At 48.8% G+C, this 23966-nt stretch overlaps 2 protein-coding genes across 2 annotated transcripts; both read right to left on the reverse strand.

Annotated features, from left to right (window-relative positions):
• Positions 1-3221: 3221 nt before the first annotated feature.
• LOC138352146 (glutamine-rich protein 2-like) lies at positions 3222-7286 on the reverse strand. Its single transcript, XM_069304408.1, has one exon. The coding sequence runs from the start codon at positions 7284-7286 to the stop codon at positions 3222-3224; it is 4065 nt and encodes a 1354-aa protein (XP_069160509.1).
• Positions 7287-7445: 159 nt separating this feature from the next.
• LOC138352147 (adhesive plaque matrix protein-like) lies at positions 7446-7889 on the reverse strand. Its single transcript, XM_069304409.1, has one exon. The coding sequence runs from the start codon at positions 7887-7889 to the stop codon at positions 7446-7448; it is 444 nt and encodes a 147-aa protein (XP_069160510.1).
• Between the last annotated feature and the right edge of the window lie 16077 nt (positions 7890-23966).

Consider the following 23966-nt stretch of genomic DNA (forward strand, 5'->3'; position numbering starts at 1 on the left):
ATAATTAGAGAAACATAACTAAAACATTTTTGAATATCTCTATTTTCCTCCAAAGTGAGGCCTTCTTCTGAAAAGAGAAGCAGTTTTCTCTTCATCTCGCTGTTACTCCCCAACTTTCAGATTTTGCCGCTGTATCTGACTTGTTCTCTCGTGCAAGCTATCAGTTACCTTTTACCTTATTTAAGCAGCCTTCGTGGTTGTGGACTTTATGCCACACTGCACCACAATCATCTTCAAAGACTGTTGCGTGCATGGCTCTAGATCAGCATGATCACTCCATTCCTGAAATTACTTTACTCTCTCCTTTCAGCCAACAACGAATTGACTGTAATCAAGACTTTTCACATAGTACCCTAAGATTAGCGAGTGTCAAGCTCTCTCCTTGAATAAGGCCCCGATTACCTCAAACAGTGGTTATATGTGACCATTGGGGTGACTTCCTGTGGTTATATATGACCATTGGGGTGACTTCCTGTGGTTATATATGAACATTTGGGTGACTTCCTGTGGTTATATATGAACATTTGGGTGACTTCCTGTGGTTATATATGAACATTTGGGTGACTTCCTGTGGTTATATATGAACATTTGGGTGACTTCCTGTGGTTATATATGAACATTAGGGTGACTTCCTGTGGTTATATATGAACATTTGGGTGACTTCCTGTGGTTATATATGAACATTTGGGTGACTTCCTGTGGTTATATATGAACATTAGGGTGACTTCCTGTGGTTATATATGAACATTAGGGTGACTTCCTGTGGTTATATATGAACATTTGGGTGACTTCCTGTGGTTATATATGACCATTGGGGTGACTTCCTGTGGTTATATATGACCATTGGGGTGACTTCCTGTGGTTATATATGACCATTGGGGTGACTTCCTGTGGTTATATATGAACACTGGGGTGACTTCCTGTGGTTATATATGAACATTTGGGTGACTTCCTGTGGTTATATATGACCATTGGGGTGACTTCCTGTGGTTATATATGACCATTGGGGTGACTTCCTGTGGTTATATATGACCATTGGGGTGACTTCCTGTGGTTATATATGAACACTGGGGTGACTTCCTGTGGTTATATATGAACATTTGGGTGACTTCCTGTGGTTATATATGACCATTGGGGTGACTTCCTGTGGTTATATATGACCATTGGGGTGACTTCCTGTGGTTATATATGACCATTGGGGTGACTTCCTGTGGTTATATATGAACATTGGGGGTGACTTCCTGTGGTTATATATGAACATTGGGGTGACTTCCTGTGGTTATATATGAACATTGGGGTGACTTCCTGTGGTTATATATGAACATTGGGGGTGACTTCCTGTGGTTATATATGAACATTGGGGTGACTTCCTGTGGTTATATATGACCATTGGGGTGACTTCCTGTGGTTATATATGAACATTGGGGGTGACTTCCTGTGGTTATATATGAACATTAGGGTGACTTCCTGTGGTTATATATGACCATTGGGGTGACTTCCTGTGGTTATATATGAACATTAGGGTGACTTCCTGTGGTTATATATGAATATTAGGGTGACTTCCTGTGGTTATATATGAACATTGGGGTGACTTCCTGTGGTAATATATGAACATTGGGGGTGACTTCCTGTGGTTATATATGAACACTGGGGTGACTTCCTGTGGTTATATATGAACACTGGGGTGACTTCCTGTGGTTATATATGAATATTAGGGTGACTTCCTGTGGTTATATATGAACATTGGGGTGACTTCCTGTGGTTATATATGAACATTGGGGGTGACTTCCTGTGGTTATATATGAATATTAGGGTGACTTCCTGTGGTTATATATGAACACTGGGGTGACTTCCTGTGGTTATATATGAACACTGGGGTGACTTCCTGTGGTTATATATGACCATTGGGGTGACTTCCTGTGGTTATATATGAACACTGGGGTGACTTCCTGTGGTTATATATGAACATTGGGGGTGACTTCCTGTGGTTATATGTGAATATTAGGGTGACTTCCTGTGGTTATATATGAACACTGGGGTGACTTCCTGTGGTTATATATGAATATTAGGGTGACTTCCTGTGGTTATATATGAACACTGGGGTGACTTCCTGTGGTTATATGTGAATATTAGGGTGACTTCCTGTGGTTATATATGAACACTGGGGTGACTTCCTGTGGTTATATATGAACATTGGGGGTGACTTCCTGTGGTTATATATGACCATTAGGGGTGACTTCCTGTGGTTATATATGAATATTAGGGTGACTTCCTGTGGTTATATATGAACATTAGGGGTGACTTCCTGTGGTTATATATGAACATTGGGGGTGACTTCCTGTGGTTATATATGAACATTAGGGTGACTTCCTGTGGTTATATATGAACACTGGGGTGACTTCCTGTGGTTATATATGAACACTGGGGTGACTTCCTGTGGTTATATATGACCATTGGGGTGACTTCCTGTGGTTATATATGAACATTAGGGTGACTTCCTGTGGTTATATATGAACACTGGGGTGACTTCCTGTGGTTATATATGAACACTGGGGTGACTTCCTGTGGTTATATATGAACACTGGGGTGACTTCCTGTGGTTATATATGACCATTGGGGTGACTTCCTGTGGTTATATATGAACACTGGGGTGACTTCTCGTATTTTAATATAAAAACAAATATGTATTGTTAAACTTACCATACATTCCTTACTGTTTTGGTCGTATCCTTCGCCGGAGGCTCTGCGAAAGAGTTACCAGGGAATTGTCTCTCATGGGATACAAGGCTGGAAAACCCATAGAGAAAAGCTCTCGGTCAGGATTATTATCACAGCTCACATATTTAAGAGAGATGGATCCTTTGCCCGCAGGTGTTGGTACTACATATATATTATTACAACACTTCAAATTATTCATTATATGTAGGGAAACATCACAACAGGAAGGGAAGTACAAGGAGAAAGCGCCAAGCCATTACGCCTATATAGCACTTGGAAGGGGTCAGGATAAGATTTGGGACGGGGGGGGGGGGGAGGGAAGGAACCAAGCCCAACCACTTAGACGATCGGGGATTGAACGCCGACCTGCAGGAAGCGAGACCATCGCTCTACCGTCCAGCCCAAGTGGTTGGGTCACCTCCAGAGGAGTATACATTAATTGCATATAATGTTTTACCTGTGAGGAATATATCACATGTACCAGAGACTCACCGGGACAGTCACTATATTGGAGCAATGTTTTTGAGGTGAGGTGAAGGTTGAGGTGAAATGAGGTGGTCAGATAGAGTAACATCAGGTATGATGAGGTACAGTAGAGTGACGTCAGGTATGATGAGATCTGGTAGAGTGACGTCAGGTATGATGAGGTCTGGTAGAGTGACGGCAGGTATGATGAGGTCTGGTAGAGTGACGTCAGGTATGATGAGGTTTGGTTGAGTGACGTCAGATATGATGAGGTTTGGTTGAGTGACGTCAGGTATGATGAGGTCTGGAAGAGTGACATCAGGTATGATAAGGTCTGGCAGAGTGACATCAGGTATGATGAGGTCTGGTTGAGTGACGGCAGGTATGATGAGGTTTGGTAGAGTAACGTCAGGTATGATGAGGTCTGGTAGAGTGACATCAGGTATGATGAGGTCTGGTAGAGTGACGTCAGGTATGATGAGGTCTGCTAGAGTGACGTCAGATATGATGAGGTCTGGTAGAGTGACGTCAGGTATGATGAGGTCTGGTAGAGTAACGTCAGGTATGATGAGATCTGGTAGAGTGACGTCAGGTATGATGAGGTCTGGTTGAGTGACGTCAGGTATGATGAGTTCTGGTAGAGGGACGTCAGGTATGATGAGGACTGGTAGGGTAACGTCATGTATGATGAGGTCTGGTAGAGTGACGTCATGTATGATGAGGCCTGGTAGAGTGACGTCAAGTATGATGAGATCTCGTAGAGGGACGTCAGATATGATGAGGTCTGGTAGAGTGACGTCAGGTATGATGAGGTCTGGTAGAGTGACGACAGGTATGATGAGGTCTGGAAGAGTAACGTCAGGTATGATGAGGTCTGGTAGAGTGACATCAGGTATGATGAGGTCTGGTAGGGTAACGTCATGTATGATGAGGTCTGGTAGAGTGACGTCATGTATGATGAGGCCTGGTAGAGTGATGTCAGGTGTGATGAGGTCTGGTAGAGTGACGTCATGAATGATGAGGTCTGGTAGAGTGACGTCAAGTATGATGAAGTCTGGTAGAGAGACGTCAAGTATGATGAGGCCTGGTAGAGTGACGTCAGGTATGATGAGGTTTGGTAGAGTGACGTCAGGTATGATGAGGTCTGGTAGAGTGACGTCAGGTATGATGAGGTCTGGTTGAGTGACACCAGGTATGATGAGATCTGGTAGAGAGACGTCATGTATGATGAGGTCTGATAAAGTGACGTCAGGTATGATGAGGTCTGGTAGAGTGACGCCAGGTATAATGAGGTCTGGTAGAGTGACGTCAGGTATGATGAGGTCTGGTAGAGTGACGCCAGGTATAATGAGGTCTGGTAGAGTGACGTCAGGTATGATGAGGTCTGGTAGAGTGACACCAGGTATGGTGAGGTCTGGTAGAGTGGCGTCAGGTATGATGAGGTCTGGTAGAGTGACGCCAGGTATGATGAAGTCTGGTAGAGTGGCATCAGGTATGATGAGGTCTGGTAGAGTGACGCCAGGTATGATGAGGTCTGGTAGAGTGACGTCAGGTATGATGAGGTCTGGTAGAGTGACGTTTGGTTTGATGAGGTCTTGTAGAGTGACGTCAGGTATGATGAGGTCTGGTAGAGTGATATCAGGTTTGATGAAGTCTTGTAGAGTGACGTCAGGTATGATGAGGTCTGCAGGTAGAGTGACGTCAGGTATGATGATGTCTGGTAGAGTGACGTTTGGTTTGATGAGGTCTTGTAGAGTGACGTCAGGTATGATGAGCTCTGGTATAGTGACATCAGGTATGATGAGGTCTGGTTGAGTGACGTCAGGTATGATGAGGTCTGGTAGAGTGACGTCAGGTATGATGAGGTCTGGTTGAGTGACGTCAGGTATGATGAGGTCTGGTAGAGTGACGTCAGGTATGATGAGGTCTGGTAGAGTAACGTCAGGTATGATGAGGTCTGCTAGAGTGACGTCAGGTATGATGAGGTCTGGTAGAGTGACGTCAGGTATGATGAGGTCTGCTAGAGTGACGTCAGGTATGATGAGGTCTGGTAGAGTGACGTCAGGTATGATGAGGTCTGGTAGAGTGATATCAGGTATGGTGAGGTCTGGTTGAGTGAAGTCAGGTATGATGAGGTCTGGTTGAGTGACGTCAGGTATGATGAGGTCTGGTAGTGTAACGTCAGGTATGATGAGATCTGGTAGAGTGACGTCAGGTATGATGAGGTCTGGTTGAGTGACGTCAGGTATGATGAGTTCTGGTAGAGGGACGTCAGGTATGATGAGGACTGGTAGGGTAACGTCATGTATGATGAGGTCTGGTAGAGTGACGTCATGTATGATGAGGCCTGGTAGAGTGACGTCAGGTATGATGAGATCTCGTAGAGGGACGTCAGATATGATGAGGTCTGGTAGAGTGACGTCAGGTATGATGAGGTCTGGTAGAGTGACGACAGGTATGATGAGGACTGGTAGAGTAACGTCAGGTGTGATGAGGTCTGGTAGAGTGACATCAGGTATGATGAGGTCTGGTAGGGTAACGTCATGTATGATGAGGTCTGGTAGAGTGACGTCATGTATGATGAGGCCTGGTAGAGTGATGTCAGGTGTGATGAGGTCTGGTAGAGTGACGTCATGAATGATGAGGTCTGGTAGAGTGACGTCAGGTATGATGAAGTCTGGTAGAGAGATGTCAAGTATGATGAGGCCTGGTAGAGTGACGTCAGGTATGATGAGGTTTGGTAGAGTGACGTCAGGTATGATGAGGTCTGGTAGAGTGACGTCAGGTATGATGAGGTCTGGTTGAGTGTTACCAGGTATGATGAGATCTGGTAGAGAGACGTCATGTATGATGACGTCATGTAAATTGACGTCAGGTATGATGAGGTCTGGTAGAGTGACGCCAGGTATAATGAGGTCTGGTAGAGTGACGTCAGGTATGGTGAGGTCTGGTAGAGTGACGCCAGGTATAATGAGGTCTGGTAGAGTGACGTCAGGTATGATGAGGTCTGGTAGAGTGACACCAGGTATGGTGAGGTCTGGTAGAGTGGCGTCAGGTATGATGAGGTCTGGTAGAGTGACGCCAGGTATGATGAAGTCTGGTAGAGTGGCATCAGGTATGATGAGGTCTGGTAGAGTGACGCCAGGTATGATGAGGTCTGGTAGAGTGACGTCAGGTCTGATGAGGTCTGGTAGAGTGACGTTTGGTTTGATGAGGTCTTGTAGAGTGACGTCAGGTATGATGAGGTCTGGTAGAGTGACATCAGGTTTGATGAAGTCTTGTAGAGTGACGTCAGGTATGATGAGGTCTAGTAGAGTGACGTCAGGTATGATGATGTCTGGTAGAGTGACGTTTGGTTTGATGAGGTCTTGTAGAGTGACGTCAGGTATGATGAGCTCTAGTATAGTGACATCAGGTATGATGAGGTCTGGTTGAGTGACGTCAGGTATGATGAGGTCTGGTAGAGTGACGACAGGTATGATGAGGTCTGGAAGAGTAACGTCAGGTATGATGAGGTCTGGTAGAGTGACGTCAGGTATGATGAGGTCTGGTTGAGTGACGTCAGGTATGATGAGGTCTGGTAGAGTGAAGTCAGGTATGATGAGGTCAGGTAGAGTGACGTCAGGTATGATGAGGTCTGGTAGAGTGACGTCAGGTTTGATGAGGTCTGGTAGAGTGACGTCAGGTATGATGAGGTCTGGTAGAGTGACGGCAGGTATGATGAGGTCTGGTAGAGTGACGTCAGGTATGATGAGGTCTGGTAGAGTGACGGCAGGTATGATGAAGTCTGGTAGAGTGCCGTCAGGTATGATGAGGTCTGGCAGAGTGACGGCAGGTATGATGGGGTCTGGTAGAGTGACGTCAGGTTTGATGAGGTCTGGTAGAGTGACGGCAGGTATGATGGGGTCTGGTAGAGTGATGTCAGGTATGATGAGGTCTGGTAGAGTGACGGCAGGTATGATGGGGTCTGGTAGAGTGACGGCAGGTATGATGAGGTCTGGTAGAGTGACGGCAGGTATGATGGGGTCTGGTAGAGTGACGTCAGGTATGATGAGGTCTGGTAGAGTGACGCCAAGGTATGATGAGGTCTGGTAGAGTGACATCAGGTTTGATGAAGTCTTGTAGAGTGACGTCTGGTATGATGAGGTCTGGTAGAGTGACGTCAGGTATGATGATGTCTGGTAGAGTGACGTTTGGTTTGATGAGGTCTTGTAAAGTGACGTCAGGTATAATGAGGTCTGGTAGAGTGACGTCAGGTATGATTAGGTCTGGTAGAGTGACGTCAGGTATGATGAGGTCTGGTTGAGTGACGTCTGGTATGATGAGGTTTGGTAGAGTGACGGCAGGTATGATGAGGTCTGGTAGAGTGACGTCAGGTATGATGAGGTTTGGTAGAGTGACGGCAGGTATGATGAGGTCTGGTAGAGTGACGTCAGGTATGATGAGGTCTGGTAGAGTGACGGCAGGTATGATGAGGTCTGGTAGAGTGACGTCAGGTATGATGAGGTCTGGTAGAGTGACGTCAGGTATGATGAGGTCTGGTAGAGTGACGGCAGGTATGATGAGGTCTGGTAGAGTGACGTCAGGTATGATGGGGTCTGGTAGAGTGACGGCAGGTATGATGGGGTCTGGTAGAGTGACGTCAGGTATGATGGGGTCTGGTAGGGTAACGTTGTAATGACAGGTAAGAGAAGGGCTGCTACCATTGTAATACTCGCTGCTAATTGTTATATAATAACTCTCGGTCCGTAAGCACCAGAACCTAAATAATTACTCAAGATGAACTGAGCTCTGAGTAGACAACATAAAGGAGTAGAGAGCGATAGAGAGCAAGGGAGAGAAAGAGAGCAAGGGAGAGAGAGAGCAAGAAAAAGCCAGCGAAAGGGAGAGAGAGAGCAAGAAAAAGACAGCGAATGGGAGAGAGAGCGGGGGCTAGAGACTGAGGAAGAGTGGAGTGGACGAGAGAAATCCTGCGAGAGAGAGAGAGAGATAGAGCCGGAGAGAGAGAGAGAGAGAGAGAGAGAGAGAGAGAGAGAGAGAGAGAGAGAGAGAGAGAGAGAGAGAGAGAGAGAGAGAGAGAGAGAGAGAGAGAGAGAGAGAGAGAGAGAGAGAGAGAGAGAGAGAGAGAGAGAGAGAGAGAGAGAGAGAGAGAGAGAGAGAGAGAGAGAGAGAGAGAGAGAGAGAGAGAGAGAGAGAGAGAGAGAGAGAGAGAGAGAGAGAGAGAGAGAGAGAGAGAGAGAGAGAGAGAGAGAGAGAGAGAGAGAGAGAGAGAGAGAGAGAGAGAGAGAGAGAGAGAGAGAGAGAGAGAGAGAGAGAGAGAGAGAGAGAGAGAGAGAGAGAGAGAGAGAGAGAGAGAGAGAGAGAGAGAGAGAGAGAGAGAGAGAGAGAGAGAGAGAGAGAGAGAGAGAGAGAGAGAGAGAGAGAGAGAGAGAGAGAGAGAGAGAGAGAGAGAGAGAGAGAGAGAGAGAGAGAGAGAGAGAGAGAGAGAGAGAGAGAGAGAGAGAGAGAGAGAGAGAGAGAGAGAGAGAGAGAGAGAGAGAGAGAGAGAGAGAGAGAGAGAGAGAGAGAGAGAGAGAGAGAGAGAGAGAGAGAGAGAGAGAGAGAGAGAGAGAGAGAGAGAGAGAGAGAGAGAGAGAGAGAGAGAGAGAGAGAGAGAGAGAGAGAGAGAGAGAGAGAGAGAGAGAGAGAGAGAGAGAGAGAGAGAGAGAGAGAGAGAGAGAGAGAGAGAGAGAGAGAGAGAGAGAGAGAGAGAGAGAGAGAGAGAGAGAGAGAGAGAGAGAGAGAGAGAGAGAGAGAGAGAGAACTTAGGACTTGGAGATGTATAATATACTCCCAGCACAGGTGTAATGCACAAATGAATGATAAACGGATCATGGCCTGCCACTCGAATAATCCTGGAACCACTTACGGTGTATTATATACTAAACGGGAGCAAGGCTCGACACACTACTTCTGACACACCGCAACAATGATCTCAAGGGCACTAGGTCTCAAGAGGTCAAATGGGATGGAAAGTCCAATACCACTAAGACAAGAACCATTAATGCACACTGGAATGACACTTGCAAATATGACTATATTTAACACATATAAAAAAACACATACTAAATATGTTCCCTACCGGAGGCAAAAATAATTGAATGGTGAGGTGCTTAGTATAAGTGAGCCGTACTTACTACCGGTTGTTCAAACTGACCTTGAGACGATGTCCTTCCCGGAGTCACAAACACACTCCGAGACTCCTGGTTCAACCTTGACGACGAGCGGACGTCTGGACACCACCTCCGCCTGGGAGCCACCTGATCACGTTCTGTTTTCGCGTTTTGACTTTACTGCTGCCGTTTGGCATCCTTATTCAACGGTCCGGTTGTACGACGCCTGGCGCACATATCGCCATGGGTCACGGGATTGTTGATAGTTTTTTTTTGTTTACGTGTTCTGACTGGTACTCACCTAATTGTACTTGCGGGGGTTGAGCTTTGGCTCTTTGGTCCCGCCTCTCAACTGTCAATCAACTGGTGTACAGATTCCTGAGCCTACTGGGCTCTGTCATATCTACATTTGAAACTGTGGATGGAGTCAGCCTCCACCACATCACTTCCTAGTGCATTCAATTGATTAACTACTCTGATTCTGAAAAAAATCCTTCTAACGTCTCTGTGGCTCATCTGGGTACTAAGTTTCCACCTGTGTCCCCTTGTTTATGTCCCACCCGTGCTGAAGAGTTTGTCTTTGTCCACCCTGTCAATTCCCCTGAGAATTTTCTAGGTGGTTATCATGTCTCCCCTTACTCTTCTGTTTTCCAGGGAAGTGAGGTTCAGCTCCTTTAGCCTTTCCTCGTAGCTCAATCCTCTCAGTTCCGGGACGAGCCTGGTGGCATACCGCTGAATCTTCTCTAACTTTGTCTTGTGTTTAACTAGGTATGGACTCCAGGCTGGAGCTGCATACTTCAGGATTGGTCTTACATAAGTGGTATACAGGGTTCTGAAAGATTCCTTACACAAGTTTCTAAAGGCAGTTCTTATGTTGGCCAGTCTAGCATATGCCGCTGATGATATTCTTTTGATGTGGGCCTCTGGGGACAGGTTCGGTGTGATATCAACCCCCAGATCCTTCTCTCTATTTAACTCTTGCAGGATTTCCCCTCCCAGATGATACCTTGTGTTCAGCCTCCTGCTCCCTTCGCCTAATTTCATCACCTTACACTTTGCTGAGTTGAACTTTAGCAGCCATTTTCTAGACCATTCCTCCAGTTTATTCAGGTCATCCTGTAGTCTCTGTCTATCTTCATCCGTCTTGATTCTTCTCATAATTTTTGCATCATCAGCGGAACATTGAAATGAATGAGTCTATACCCTCTGGAAGATCGTTCACATATATTAGAAACAGGATGGGTCCAAGTACTGAGCCCTGTGAGACTCCTCTGGTGACATCTCGCCACTCTGATGTCTCCCCCCTCACCATTACTCGCTGTTTCCTATTGCTTAAGTACTCCCTGTCACGTGGGGGTGGGCGGTCCGGGGCTCTGCTAACACTCGGCTGCTAGGGGCTCAAAGGGCCCAAATACTCAGCCCCTCCGACTCCCTGGATTCACCGGAGTCTCCTTGGTCACACAAGAGAGGACCAACAATGCCCACCTCCGCAGGTCTTTGCTTCCACCACAAAGGGGTGCCACTGATTCACCCTGGAAGCAATTCAGTCAGACACGGGGAAACTGCTGTTAACGGTTCCGGCCTAGACCCGTGGGGGAGTGAAGGAAGACTCAGGCTTACCTATAACCATAACCTCCCTGAGTCTTGCCTGCCAGACAAAAAAGGTTGCAGGAACTCCTTTCCCGCCTGTCTTCTCTATCTTCCTCTTAGCAAGGTCGCCAGCTGGGTTATTGTATCTGCATCCCAGCAATGCAGTTCAGTGGGTGTATTATATATTATTTGTAGCCAGAAATGTATGCTCATAGAGAAATATCACAAATGGAGGCACACTCAAACACAGTAATAAAATGTGTGGATTTACTGATGCAAATTACATGAACACACACACACAATCACAAGTAATACATGAATATGGAATATGGATAATGAGTCTGGAGATCGTCAGCCTCTTCTTCCACGACCATCCAACGCTCCTTCTACTGGGCAGGAAGACAGGAGTCTCACACTCTCACAGGAGGGCCTCTTCACCACGTCGGCACCTCTTCTTCACTGTCCTGCCATCCATACACACTGTCCTCTCTGACAGTCCTGGACACAAGCTGCCTTGCAGCCTACTCTACTATTAAAGTAATAAAGTCTTGCTGCCACATACACGAGTAAATATTGTGGCCTAACTAGCCTACTCATACAAGGGGTAATGGGAGGGAAAAATGATCTACCTTACACTCCTGGCTCACGACGCCTGTCCCTCGATGGTGTGAGGTTCCCACGCTTCCTTGGGTCGATCCTCGACGATCCAGGGCGTTCCACAGGTCCTCAGGTGTCGTGAAGCGTTCGCGTCGTCGCCGTTCCAATCCCTGAGATTCAGCTGCCCCAATCCTGGTTCATCGATGGGCGCTGAGCTAATCACTATTTTTCCCCACACTCGCCTCTCCCACAGGGCGTCGCTCCTTGTCCTAGGCACGGTGTCGTCCTTCCAAGATTCTCAGTGGATGTGACCCCAGTCACAGCTAGGCTTGCTCGCCCACCTTCCAGACCTCAACGTCCAGCCAGCGGCGCCGCCCAGCGTCGTCGCCGACTATTTTCCAAGTTTGGCACTTCTCTGCTCACTGAACTTGGTTCCTCTTTGGCTTCCCAGAAGCGCAGGGTCTCCAATAACTATGATGGCTGCGACAGCCAGCTCAATCCACTGAACAAGGCTTGCAGAGCCTCCAATCCCTGAGAGCAGACCGAGGCGCGTCCTGTCGCTTCCACGGTCAGTACAACTCTGACGTTGGCGCCGCCCGGGGCACTCGGTGACGTCATGGCGGGCCCTGATTTGTCGCCCGCGACCTACGTCGGCCAATCCGCGATCGGCTTGTCTCCCTTCCAAAAGGTCATATCTGCCGTAGGGGATACTGTTTCATTTTATAACAGGGCGCCAATTTTCCTTTATTTACAACTTATAATATAACCTCCTTCCATTAAATGGCAGCCGGTCTGGTCGCCACATATATCATTAGACTCCCTGAACCTCAGAGAATCAGTAGGGAGAGCTGATATGACTCTTTAAGCCGGCAAACGAAAGAAATAGGAGAGGGCACCGTAACATACCCCTCCCCTTAAAATAAGAGTCATATCGGAAGAGCAGCACTCAAGAGGGCAATCTATACTCTTGCTCCCTCCGTTCCTGAAGTGTCACTCCTCCAGTTGGTGACGTGGCTCGTACCACCTTGCCAGTCACTTGCCTCATTGTATCTCCACCTCGCATAGTACCGGGTGTGATGGGTGTTCCCTGAACACCTACAAGAAATCCTCTCTCCGTGGCTACGAGTGTACTCCCACGGCACGTTACCACTGTAAGATTCAGTGCATGCAGCGCCTCCACCGCGTCGTGTACTCCGAGATAGTCTTGCATTTCCACTGCGTCCTACAGGTACTCCATGTTTCCTCTCATGATCTCCTCTTCGCCAATCTTCTCTCTTCTCGGTTCCTCTTCTCCCGTAGGTGCGTTGTCTCCTCACAGTGGCACTTGTAACCTGTACTCCATCCAGCAGCTTCCTCTCTTCCACACTAGGCTTTTGCGATGGCCCAATGCCCCTCTGGTTAGGCTGGCGCCTACCCTGGGTGTACCTATTCCCTGCTTTCTTCGTATTGCCTTTCCTATACCATTCGCTCCTTCGCTCCCGACGAACATCTTCACTCCTCCATGAGATTCTCTTCCCTGCAGACGTCTTCTTCGGTTCGTGGTTGGGCTCATCCACCTCCCTGTGGCTCACCTCACCACGGTGGTTCATCTTGCACCTACCACTATTCATCTGGCCGGCATAGGGTGCACTGCGTCGTGGTTCCTCCACTCTGCCCCTCACTGCCGTTCGCTCATCCACTGAGCTTACTTTATTCACGTTTCTGTATGGAGGGAGTGCGGTCTGCAGCCTCCTCACCGCCCCAGGCGTTTGTACAGCTGCTCCTCGCCACTCCTCCACACGCATCATCAGGCTTAGTCGGAGGTCCCCGTCGGGGTTTTCCACAACCTCCGACGACCTCTCTGCACTCTCGCCCTCGTTGTCGTCGTCTCTGGCGACGTTTTCCCTGTCGAAGTCGGCTTCCTCACTATTATTTGGAGCGACTGATACCTCACCTGGCAGGGTTGTACCGCTGCTTGAAACATAGGCACTCCTGGCCCAATCGGGTTGTATCCTGCCTCCTCCGAGGTCATTACCCAGCACCATCTGTACATGCTCTAGGGGTAACTTAGGGGCTACAGCTACTATAGCTCTCTCGACTCCGTAGTCGGCAATCAGCTGTACTTCGTGAAGTGGCAACCTGTATTCCTCCCCCACACTGCGTATCCTCACCACTCCCACAGGTGAATCATTAAATTCCTTGGGGAGAATACTCCTGGTCACCATACTTATGTCAGCACCCGTATCTCGAAGCACGGCAACCTCCACTGGGTCTGACTTTCCAAACTTCACGTTGGCCTCGAAAACGAAGGGATGTTCACCCAACTTCATTTCCCAACCATTCACGTTGGGTCCACTATAATATGGGGTGTGAACAAACACTCTCTCCTCTTCCAACATTAATCCTACATTCCTTTGGTGCTCCTCACACTCGCGGGCATAATGTCCTCTCACGCCACAGTTGTAGCATCGGCTGCCTCTCCTGGGCGGCCACTCGCTAGTCACTCTGGCGGTACCACTTGCAGACGTCCCCTGGGTCCTCCTTGGACTCCCTGTCGTCGTATCCGGGACTGCAGCACTCGCTCCCGAGTTAGGTCCACTGCTCACAGCTTGGGGCTTCCTCCCCGCGTCTCTTGAGCTCTTGAACCACGTTACTTCATCGGGCACACTACTCTTGGGAGAGTCCCCACCCGTCCTCGCTCCTCCTGAACTCCTAAAGTTCCCTCCCGACCTGGGGTAAGGCGAGTGTCTGGGCGGCCCCTCCCTCCTGATATGTAGTGCCTCCTCCAGCATGTCGGCTCGATCCGCTGCAGCCTTCAGGTCCTTAATACCTGCTTCTCTCACCCTTACTCGCAACTCAGGATGGAGCACCGACATGAACTTCTCCATCACTATCAGTCGTTTAACATCATCCACCGACTCCGCTTCCTCCGCCTTCAACCATCGTAGGAATTTCCGTTCCATCTCCCTGGCGGTCTCGGCGTAAGTCTTTCCCGACGCTCTTGTACACTCTCTGAACCGCTTCCGGTACATCTCCGGAGTCAGCCGGAATGAGTGGAGAACCGCATTCTTAATCGCGTCATAACTAGTACACTCCTCTAGGTCCAGCATGTTATAGGCTTCCCGGGCCTCTCCAGTCAACCTGCCCTGGACCAGAGCAGCCCAATCATCTTCCGGCCACTCCTTCAGAGTCGCTATCCGCTCAAAGTGTTCGAAGAACGCCTCAGCTTCTTGTGGTTCGAACGTAGGTAAGTCACGTTCCCTTACCTTGAGGTCATCCCGCCGTGCATGTAGTGAGGGCAGACCACGTTCAACGCGACGCAATTCGACTTCTTTCTTTGCCTTTATCTCCTCCAGTCGCAGTTGTCTCTCTCCTTCTTCTCGCTGCAGCTGCAGCCGTGCTTCTCGCTCACCTCGCTGCAGCTCAGCTGCACGTTCCTCTCGCTGCATTTGCGCTTCTCTTTCCTCTCGTCGCAGCTGGGCTTCCAGTTGCATCTTCATTATTTCCAGTTGCAGGCTCCTCTTACTACAGCTGGACCTTCCACTGCTCCCATGTTCACTGTGAATTCTCTCCACACTGGTAGGCGCTTGGGGTGGCCCTAGTCGGGACGGTTCACCTTGCGACGGCTCTCCTCGGGACGGCTCCTCTTGAGATGGCTCCTCTCCCGTCGCTTCCTCTCGAGCTGTGAGCTGTGCCATGATCTCTATCCTTCGCTCCGCTACCTTAGTCGTCCTCAACCTGATCCCAAAGTGGTTTGCCACTTGTTGGAGCTGGGCCTTGGTACACTCTTCTAAAATTCTCTCGTCCCTTGTGTCAATAAATTTCTTTACTTTGTCTTCCTCCATCTCTATATCATTGAGCATACACGACAGCACAGACAAGTTAGTAGGCACTAATTTCACCGTTTCAGTCCCTTAGCTGGTTGAGTAACAGTACCACCGAATTCACTGGCCACACTGTATTAGTACCCTGGCAACACTTGTCTTGAAATTTGGTCCACACTGTAGCTTGATCCGCGCTTCCTGGCGAAGTTCCCAGTTCTTGGCTACTGGGGTTCGAATCCTGGCAAGGTCGCCAGTTCTCTTGTCACGTGGGGGTGGGCGGTCCGGGGCTCTGCTAACACTCGGCTGCTAGGGGCTCAAAGGGCCCAAATACTCAGCCCCTCCGACTCCCTGGATTCACCGGAGTCTCCTTGGTCACACAAGAGAGGACCAACAATGCCCACCTCCGCAGGTCTTTGCTTCCACCACAAAGGGGTGCCACTGATTCACCCTGGAAGCCCTTCAGTCAGACACGGGGAAACTGCTGTTAACGGTTCCAGCCTAGACCCGTGGGGGAGTGAAGGAAGACTCAGGCTTACCTATAACCATAACCTCCCTGAGTCTTGCCTGCCAGACAAAAAAGGTTGCAGGAACTCCTTTCCCGCCTGTCTTCTCTATCTTCCTCTTAGCAAGGTCGCCAGCTGGGTTATTGTATCTGCATCCCAGCAATGCAGTTCAGTGGGTGTATTATATATTATTTGTAGCCAGAAATGTATGCTCATAGAGAAATATCACAAATGGAGGCACACTCAAACACAGTAATAAAATGTGTGGATTTACTGATGCAAATTACATGAACACACACACACAATCACAAGTAATACATGAATATGGAATATGGATAATGAGTCTGGAGATCGTCAGCCTCTTCTTCCACGACCATCCAACGCTCCTTCTACTGGGCAGGAAGACAGGAGTCTCACACTCTCACAGGAGGGCCTCTTCACCACGTCGGCACCTCTTCTTCACTGTCCTGCCATCCATACACACTGTCCTCTCTGACAGTCCTGGACTCAAGCTGCCTTGCAGCCTACTCTACTATTAAAGTAATAAAGTCTTGCTGCCACATACACGAGTAAATATTGTGGCCTAACTAGCCTACTCATACAAGGGGTAATGGGAGGGAAAAATGATCTACCTTACACTCCTGGCTCACGACGCCTGTCCCTCGATGGTGTGAGGTTCCCACGCTTCCTTGGGTCGATCCTCGACGATCCAGGGCGTTCCACAGGTCCTCAGGTGTCGTGAAGCCTTCGCGTCGTCGCCGTTCCAATCCCTGAGATTCAGCTGCCCCAATCCTGGTTCATCGATGGGCGCTGAGCTAATCACTATTTTTCCCCACACTCGCCTCTCCCACAGGGCGTCGCTCCTTGTCCTAGGCACGGTGTCGTCCTTCCAAGATTCTCAGTGGATGTGACCCCAGTCACAGCTAGGCTTGCTCGCCCACCTTCCAGACCTCAACGTCCAGCCAGCGGCGCCGCCCAGCGTCGTCGCCGACTATTTTCCAAGTTTGGCACTTCTCTGCTCACTGAACTTGGTTCCTCTTTGGCTTCCCAGAAGCGCAGGGTCTCCAATAACTATGATGGCTGCGACAGCCAGCTCAATCCACTGAACAAGGCTTGCAGAGCCTCCAATCCCTGAGAGCAGACCGAGGCGCGTCCTGTCGCTTCCACGGTCAGTACAACTCTGACGTTGGCGCCGCCCGGGGCACTCGGTGACGTCATGGCGGGCCCTGATTTGTCGCCCGCGACCTACGTCGGCCAATCCGCGATCGGCTTGTCTCCCTTCCAAAAGGTCATATCTGCCGTAGGGGATACTGTTTCATTTTATAACAGGGCGCCAATTTTCCTTTATTTACAACTTATAATATAACCTCCTTCCATTAAATGGCAGCCGGTCTGGTCGCCACATATATCATTAGACTCCCTGAACCTCAGAGAATCAGTAGGGAGAGCTGATATGACTCTTTAAGCCGGCAAACGAAAGAAATAGGAGAGGGCACCGTAACATCCCTTATCCACTGGAGCACCTTCCCTTTTACTCCTGCCTGTTGCTCCAACTTTTTTAACAGCCTTTTATGGGGTACTGTGTCAAAGGCTTTTTGGCAATGTAGGAAAATGCAGTCGGCCCACCCTTCCCTTTCCTGCCTAATTTTCGTTGCCTGGTCATAAAATTCTATTAAACCTGTGAGGCATGATTTACCATCTCTGAACCCATGTTGGTGGTGCGTTACAAAGTTATTTCCCTCCAGATGCTCTACGAGCCTTTTCCTCACGTTCTTCTCCATCACCTTGCATGGTATACAAGTTAAGGAAACTGGCCTGTAATTCAGTGCCTCTTGCCTGTCACCCGTTTTGTATATTGGGGTCATGTTAGCTGTCTTCCAACTTTCTGGTAAGTCTCCTGTTTCCAGTGACCTGTTATACACCATAGAGAGTGGCACACTTAGTGTTTCTGCACCTTCCTTTAGTATCCGTGGTAAGATTCTGTCAGGCCCAACAGCCTTTGTCACATCCAGCTCCAGTAGACACCTTTTGACCTCATCACTGGTGAGGTCAAATTCCTCCAAGGCTGCTTGGTTTGCCGTCTCCTCATTTAGTGCAGGGGCTTCTCCTTGTTCTATTGTGAAGACCTCCTGGAATCTCTTGTTGAGTTCTTCACACACCTCCTTGTCATTCTCTGTGTATCTGTTCTCCCCTTTTCGCAGCTTCATCACTTGTTCCTTCACTGCTGTTTTCCTCCTGATGTGGCTGTGGAGCAGCTTTGGTTGGGTCTTGGCTTTACTCGCGATGTCATTTTCAAACTGTCTCTCTGCTTCACTCCTCACTCTGAGGTACTCATTTCTGGCCCTCTGGTATCTCTCCCTGCTCTCTGGTGTTCTGTTATTTCTGTAGTTTCTCCATGTTCTTTTACTCAGTTGCTTTGCTACCTTGCAATCCTGGTTGAACCATGGGTTTTTCTGTTGTTTTTCGTTTTTCTCCTTTTGGACGGGGTTAAACCTGTCTGCAGCTTCCTGGCACTTCTGGGTGACAAAATCCATCATGACCTGCTCATTCTTGTCTCTAAGTTCTGTTTCCATTGGTATTCCCCTGAGGAAGTTCCTCATCTCATCATATTTTTCCTCTTCGGTAATTCAGTCTTTTTCCCTCTGCTCCCATCCTTGGATAGGTTATCCCTACCTCCACCAAGTACTCAACGGTCAGTACACTGTGGCACTCATTCCTATGGGGGCTTCAACTTTGACTTCCCCTATTTCTGACTCATTCAGGGTGAATATCAAGTCGAGTCTAGCTGGTTCATCATTGCCTCTCACTCTTGTGGGTTCCTTGACATGCTGGCTCAGAAAATTCCTTGTTGCCACTTCCAAGAGTTTAGCTCTCCACGTATCTGCACCACCATGTGGGTCCCCATTCTCCCAGTCTATCTTTCCATGGTTGAAATCGCCCATGATTAAGAGTCTTGAGCCATTCCTGCAGGCAACTGAAGCTGCTCTTTCTATTATATTAGTGGTTGCCATGTTGTTCCTATCAAACTCCTGTCTAGGTCTTCTGTCATTTAGGGGAGGGTTGTAAATGACTGCCACTATTATCTTAGGTCCACCCATTGTTATAGTTCCTGTTACGTAATCTCTGAATCCGTCACAGCCCTGAATTTCCATCTCATCAAAACTCTAGTCCTTCCTTATCAGCAGGGCCACTCCTCCACCTCATCTCCCTTCCCTCTCTTTCCTTACTATATAGTAGTCCTTTGGAAACACAGCATCTGTTATGACTCCTGACAATTTTGTTTCCATTAGTCCTATTACATCAGGGTTTTCTTCTTGCACCCTTTCTGCCAGTTCACTTGCTTTATTGGTAATCCCATCAATGTTTGAGTACATTACCTTGAAGCTCCCTTTCTTATATCCAATTTCACCCTCACTCCCCACAAGTGTAGGAGGTTGTTCTATGGTCACTGCTACTTAGGTAGGCTCATCCTCCTGTGAGGTAGTTGCCAGGGGTTCAGGGGGAGGTGGAGTGGGGGATGGAGGGCTTAGGTCTTCCTCAGGCCTGCTTGGGGCAGGAAGAAGTCCTGGGGGTGAGGGAGCAGGGATTGCTTGGGGAGAGGGCACGCCCTCCTGCGGTGTAGTTGACAGGGGTTTGGAGGGAGATGGAGTGGGGGATAGAGGGCTTTGGTCTTGCTCAGGCCTGCTTTAGACAGGGAGAAGACCAGGGGCTGGGAAAGCAGGGGCTACTTGGGGTAAGGGGAGGGGGAGGATTTGGGTTTCACGATGGGCATTATGCAGGGGCAAGGAAGGGTTTGTGCTAGGGGATAGGGAGGGGCCCTATTGGGTGGTGGGCTGGGGTGTTGCATTTTCCCCTGAGGTTCCTGGGTTGCTGGATTGGGGTTCCCCACTTCCCTCTGGGATTGCTGGGTTGGAGGCTGAGGTTCCCTGGCTCCCTTCCCTCTCCTTGCGCCTTTTTCTTGCACCTCACCTTGCTTGGTTCTCCCGGCGGGGTGACGGTGTTCGGGGCCGGCTTGGCCGAGAGGTACCGGGGGTTGGAGGGTCTTGGTGGTGTCCTGGTGTGCCCTCAGCCGTAGTGGGCGGCTTGCTTCTGCTCTACCAGATGTCACTGGATGACTTTTGCGTTTTAGTTGGGGGCAGGGATGCCAGATTGGGCTACTTGTAGCCCAATTCGGTTACCAATTAGGATAATTGTATTCAATTAAAAAGCCATCTATGTATGTCGCTACTTACTACTTTTTCGGCTACAGTTAAAATAAGCTGGGCTGCTTATTCTAAAAAGTGAATCAATCGGGAAAAAAATATTTGGCTACTTTTATTGTAAAGTTTGTGACATTTAGTTCTTCAGCTCGCGACTTTCGGCAACTCAAATCTGGCTCCCCTGTAGGGGGCCGAGTTTTGGTTTTGCTATCTGGTGTTCTCTGTGTGGGGCGGGGCGGATGCTTGTCATCCTGAGGGACTCCTGGGGCTCCCCAATCATCTGTCTGTCTATGTTTCTTTGCCACATGGCATATTAGTTTCCAGTGATTGGCGTCACTTTGTTTCGCGATTTGACTTGGCGTTTCATCTTTCCGGGCTTCGCGATTAACCATTACCGGGTACACCGGGGCGCCTCCGATCCCACGATCGGCGTCGCTCCTACAACAACAACATCAATGGAGTTCCACCTGCGCTGCCGTTGAGTGAGGACGTGTCACTTGTCCGCTCCGGCGGTTTGTGGTAGTTGCCGTTTTCGCCAGCAGGGGGTGTGGGGGTGTTTACCCTCCCTGCTGTTCCTGGTTGTGGAGACGTGGCGTGTTTTGCGATGGGCGGCCCTATTCCCGCTGTTGTGCGGTTAAACTCCATCGGATTGGAGTTTACTGGCCGTGCTGGTTACCCGCTGGTGGACGTGGTGTTGAGTGACATGCTTCGTGTCCCGGTTGGGGACGTATATGGCATTGAGCTGGTAACTGCTCACCGTGTTGTTATCAAGTTTGTGGGTGAGGCGGTGTACCGTGCTTTCTTACGGAGGTACGAGGGACGTACTTTGCAGTTACAGGACGGCACCGGGTCTGTGACCATTTCCGACCGTAGTGGTGCTGTGACGTATGTCAGTGTTCATGGCGCCCCCATGGAGTTTCCTGAGACTCTCCTCCAGAGATTCTTCCAGAGGTACGGCTCCGTCGTCAGTGTGCGGATGATCTCCCTGTCGTCTGGCACGTATTCGGGTGTGAAGACCAACATTCGGACCCTCAGGATGCGCCTGAGGTCGGACATACCGTGTTCTGTCCGGCTGTTGGGGTACTACGTGCCTGTGTTTTATGCCCGGCAACCCCGTACTTGCTTCCGGTGTGGCTTGTTGGGCATCAGGCTGCCGGGTGTACTGCTGATTCGGTCGCTCCTGTGAACTTGTTCCGTGAGGAGGATTTCCCGCTGCTCCCTCTGGAGGAGTACTCCGGGGGTGAGGAGGTGAGCGTCCCGTTCTCTGCTGCAGCTTCCCCGGCGGCGCCTGCCGTTCCTCCGATTGTTGCCGTCCCTCCTCCGGTTCTTGAGGTGCCGTCGGTTGGTCTGCCTGATCCTGTCGCTGTCCCAGCTGCTCCCGTGGGCCTTCCTGGAGCTCCCTGTGTGACGTCGCTGCCTTCTCCCTCGTCTTCTGATGCTGCGCCTGGCCCTGTGTCCGTGACTCGGGTCCCGGATGTGCTTGGTGCTGGGGTGGCTGCGGAGCCTCCTGCTGTGTGTGGCCCGGTTTCCCCTGTGGTTGAGGCTGCTGCCGTCCTGGTGTCGGTTCCTTCGGCTCGTGGTACCCGTGTTTCTGGGTCACTTACCGGCTCTGACGACATCCGGCGGTGCCCAAACGTTCCCGGCGTTCGTCTTCTTCCTGGGCCGACGCTGGTGACTTCAGTGACTGTGGGGCTTCGGATGTTGACAGTGTGGATACGGATGCGTCGATGTCTCCGTGGTTCGTGGTGGCGGAGGTCCATGTGCCTGCCGGTGCTGCTGCCTGTGTCTCGGACGTGCTTTCGGTTCTTTCTCCGCCGGGGACTCTCCACAGTGGGGGGTGGTGGCTTCCGCTGCCAGGGATGGTGTGGACTCTGGTGCTGGGCGTGGCCTGGTGGTGACGTTATGGAAGGATGCGCGCCGTCCGGGTTCCCTGCTGTCGTCTGGTGGTGTACCCGGGGCTGCGAGTACCCCTGTGGTGCGGGTGCGCGTTGGGGCCCTGGGGGACGTGTTGCCGGCGTCTGTGATGCCACCGGGTCATTGGTCGAAGATTGCCGAGTTACTGCTGTCTGACGGACCGGAGTGCTTTCGTGGGGGGCAAGTTCCCTTCCTGTGGGGGCGAGTGGCGACTTCTCGCCTCAAGAGTTCTACCATCTGGTTCCCCAGTTTGCGGGCGTTTGTTGCCCCGGTTCCGGATGTTATGGCGTCCCCGGTGGATGGACGAGACCCTTGGCAATGGGTGCTCTGGGAGGCGTTCAATGTAAGATTCCCGCGGGCCAAGTTCCCGGGCAAGTATGTGCTCTGATTTCTTGTGTATTTGCTCTGACATGCTGTGTGCCCTTCTGGCTGTTTGTTTGCCCTGTTTTATTATGTGCTTCTGCCTCTCCCTTTGTGCGTAGCTTTGCCGTGTGGCATATTAGTTTCTAGTGCTTGGCGTCACTCGTTTCGCGTTTCGGCTTAGCGTTTCGCCTTTCCTGGCTTTGCGATTCACCCTTCACGGGTACGCCGGGGCGCATCCGATCCCACGATCGTCGTCGCCCCTAACTCAACGACAACAACAACAACAACAAACACACTCCACACCTTCTCCCCCTCACCTGTGCCCTGGGTGTGATCTCTTATATCTAGCTGAACGTGAGGTCTTCGGCTTGCATTTGATGTGGAGGGGTTAATCCCTGTGGATTAGCATGACGGCGTCGTGTCTGACAACCTCGTGACCACATCATCATTGACCCGAGTTGTCCTGCCCCCCTTGTTAGCTTTTGTGAGGTGTGAATTTTCCATTTTGTTTTTGCCGACTGTCTGGCTCCGCGCCCCGGTGGCTGTTCTGCTGTTATACTGTTCTACTATTAACTGCTCTCTTGTTACAACGTCAGGTATGATGAGGTCAAGTTGGGTGGGGTGAAGTTAGGCTGGTCGAGGCCAGTGAGATGACGGTATGAGACATGAAACAGTACCTATAGCAACTACTTGGACAGACGTACATAAATAGACTGTTACAGCCAACAATGTTTATGTCTTTTACTATTAATTTTGTAGAAACCTTGAGAAAAACAGATTGAACATTCCAAGGCCTATAGTCCGTATGTACTATATTATGCCTTAGAACGTAGATAGCATATTAAACCTAGGATTGCTTGGCCACGTTAAGTTAAATTTTCAATAAATTAAAAAAAAATTAAGAAAATCATTTGGGCTAATTCTTTAGTACAAAAAGTAAACTTTTGGGGGCTAACATTCCATTTATGACATTTAGACAAAAAGTTGATATAATTATTATTATTATTATTGAGTGTGGGGCAGTATAATATATATATATATATATATATATATATATATATATATATATATATATATATATATATATATATATATATATATATATATATATATAAATATATATATATATATATATATATATATATATATATATATATATATATATATATATATATATATATATATATTTATATATATATATATATATATATATATATATATATATATATATATATATATATATATATATATATATATATATATATATATATTATTAAATATGACCGAAAAAGTAAGATTAATAATTCTAACACGAATTTTCTCAATCTTTCGTACATTTTGTTTCACTGTTGGAGGTAAATCAAAAATCAATTCTCCAAAATTCATTTTTATTTCTAGTCTGACGCGACACGAGCGCGTTTTGTAAAACTTATTACATTTTCAAAGACTTTAGTTCACAAATACACAACTGAATAGAACTTACGCATCTCCGATTTTATATCTACATTTGAGTGAGGTGGAAGGGGTGATGTGGCATTAACACAAGACAGAACAAGATGTGGTATTAATAGGGTATTAATTTCATCAACACAAGACAGAACAAGAGTATTAATAGGGTATTAATTTCATCAACACAAGACAGAACACGAAACAATGGATATT

The sequence above is a fragment of the Procambarus clarkii genome, chromosome 52 (genome assembly GCF_040958095.1).
Source record: "Procambarus clarkii isolate CNS0578487 chromosome 52, FALCON_Pclarkii_2.0, whole genome shotgun sequence".
Classification (NCBI taxonomy): Eukaryota; Metazoa; Arthropoda; class Malacostraca; order Decapoda; family Cambaridae; genus Procambarus; species Procambarus clarkii.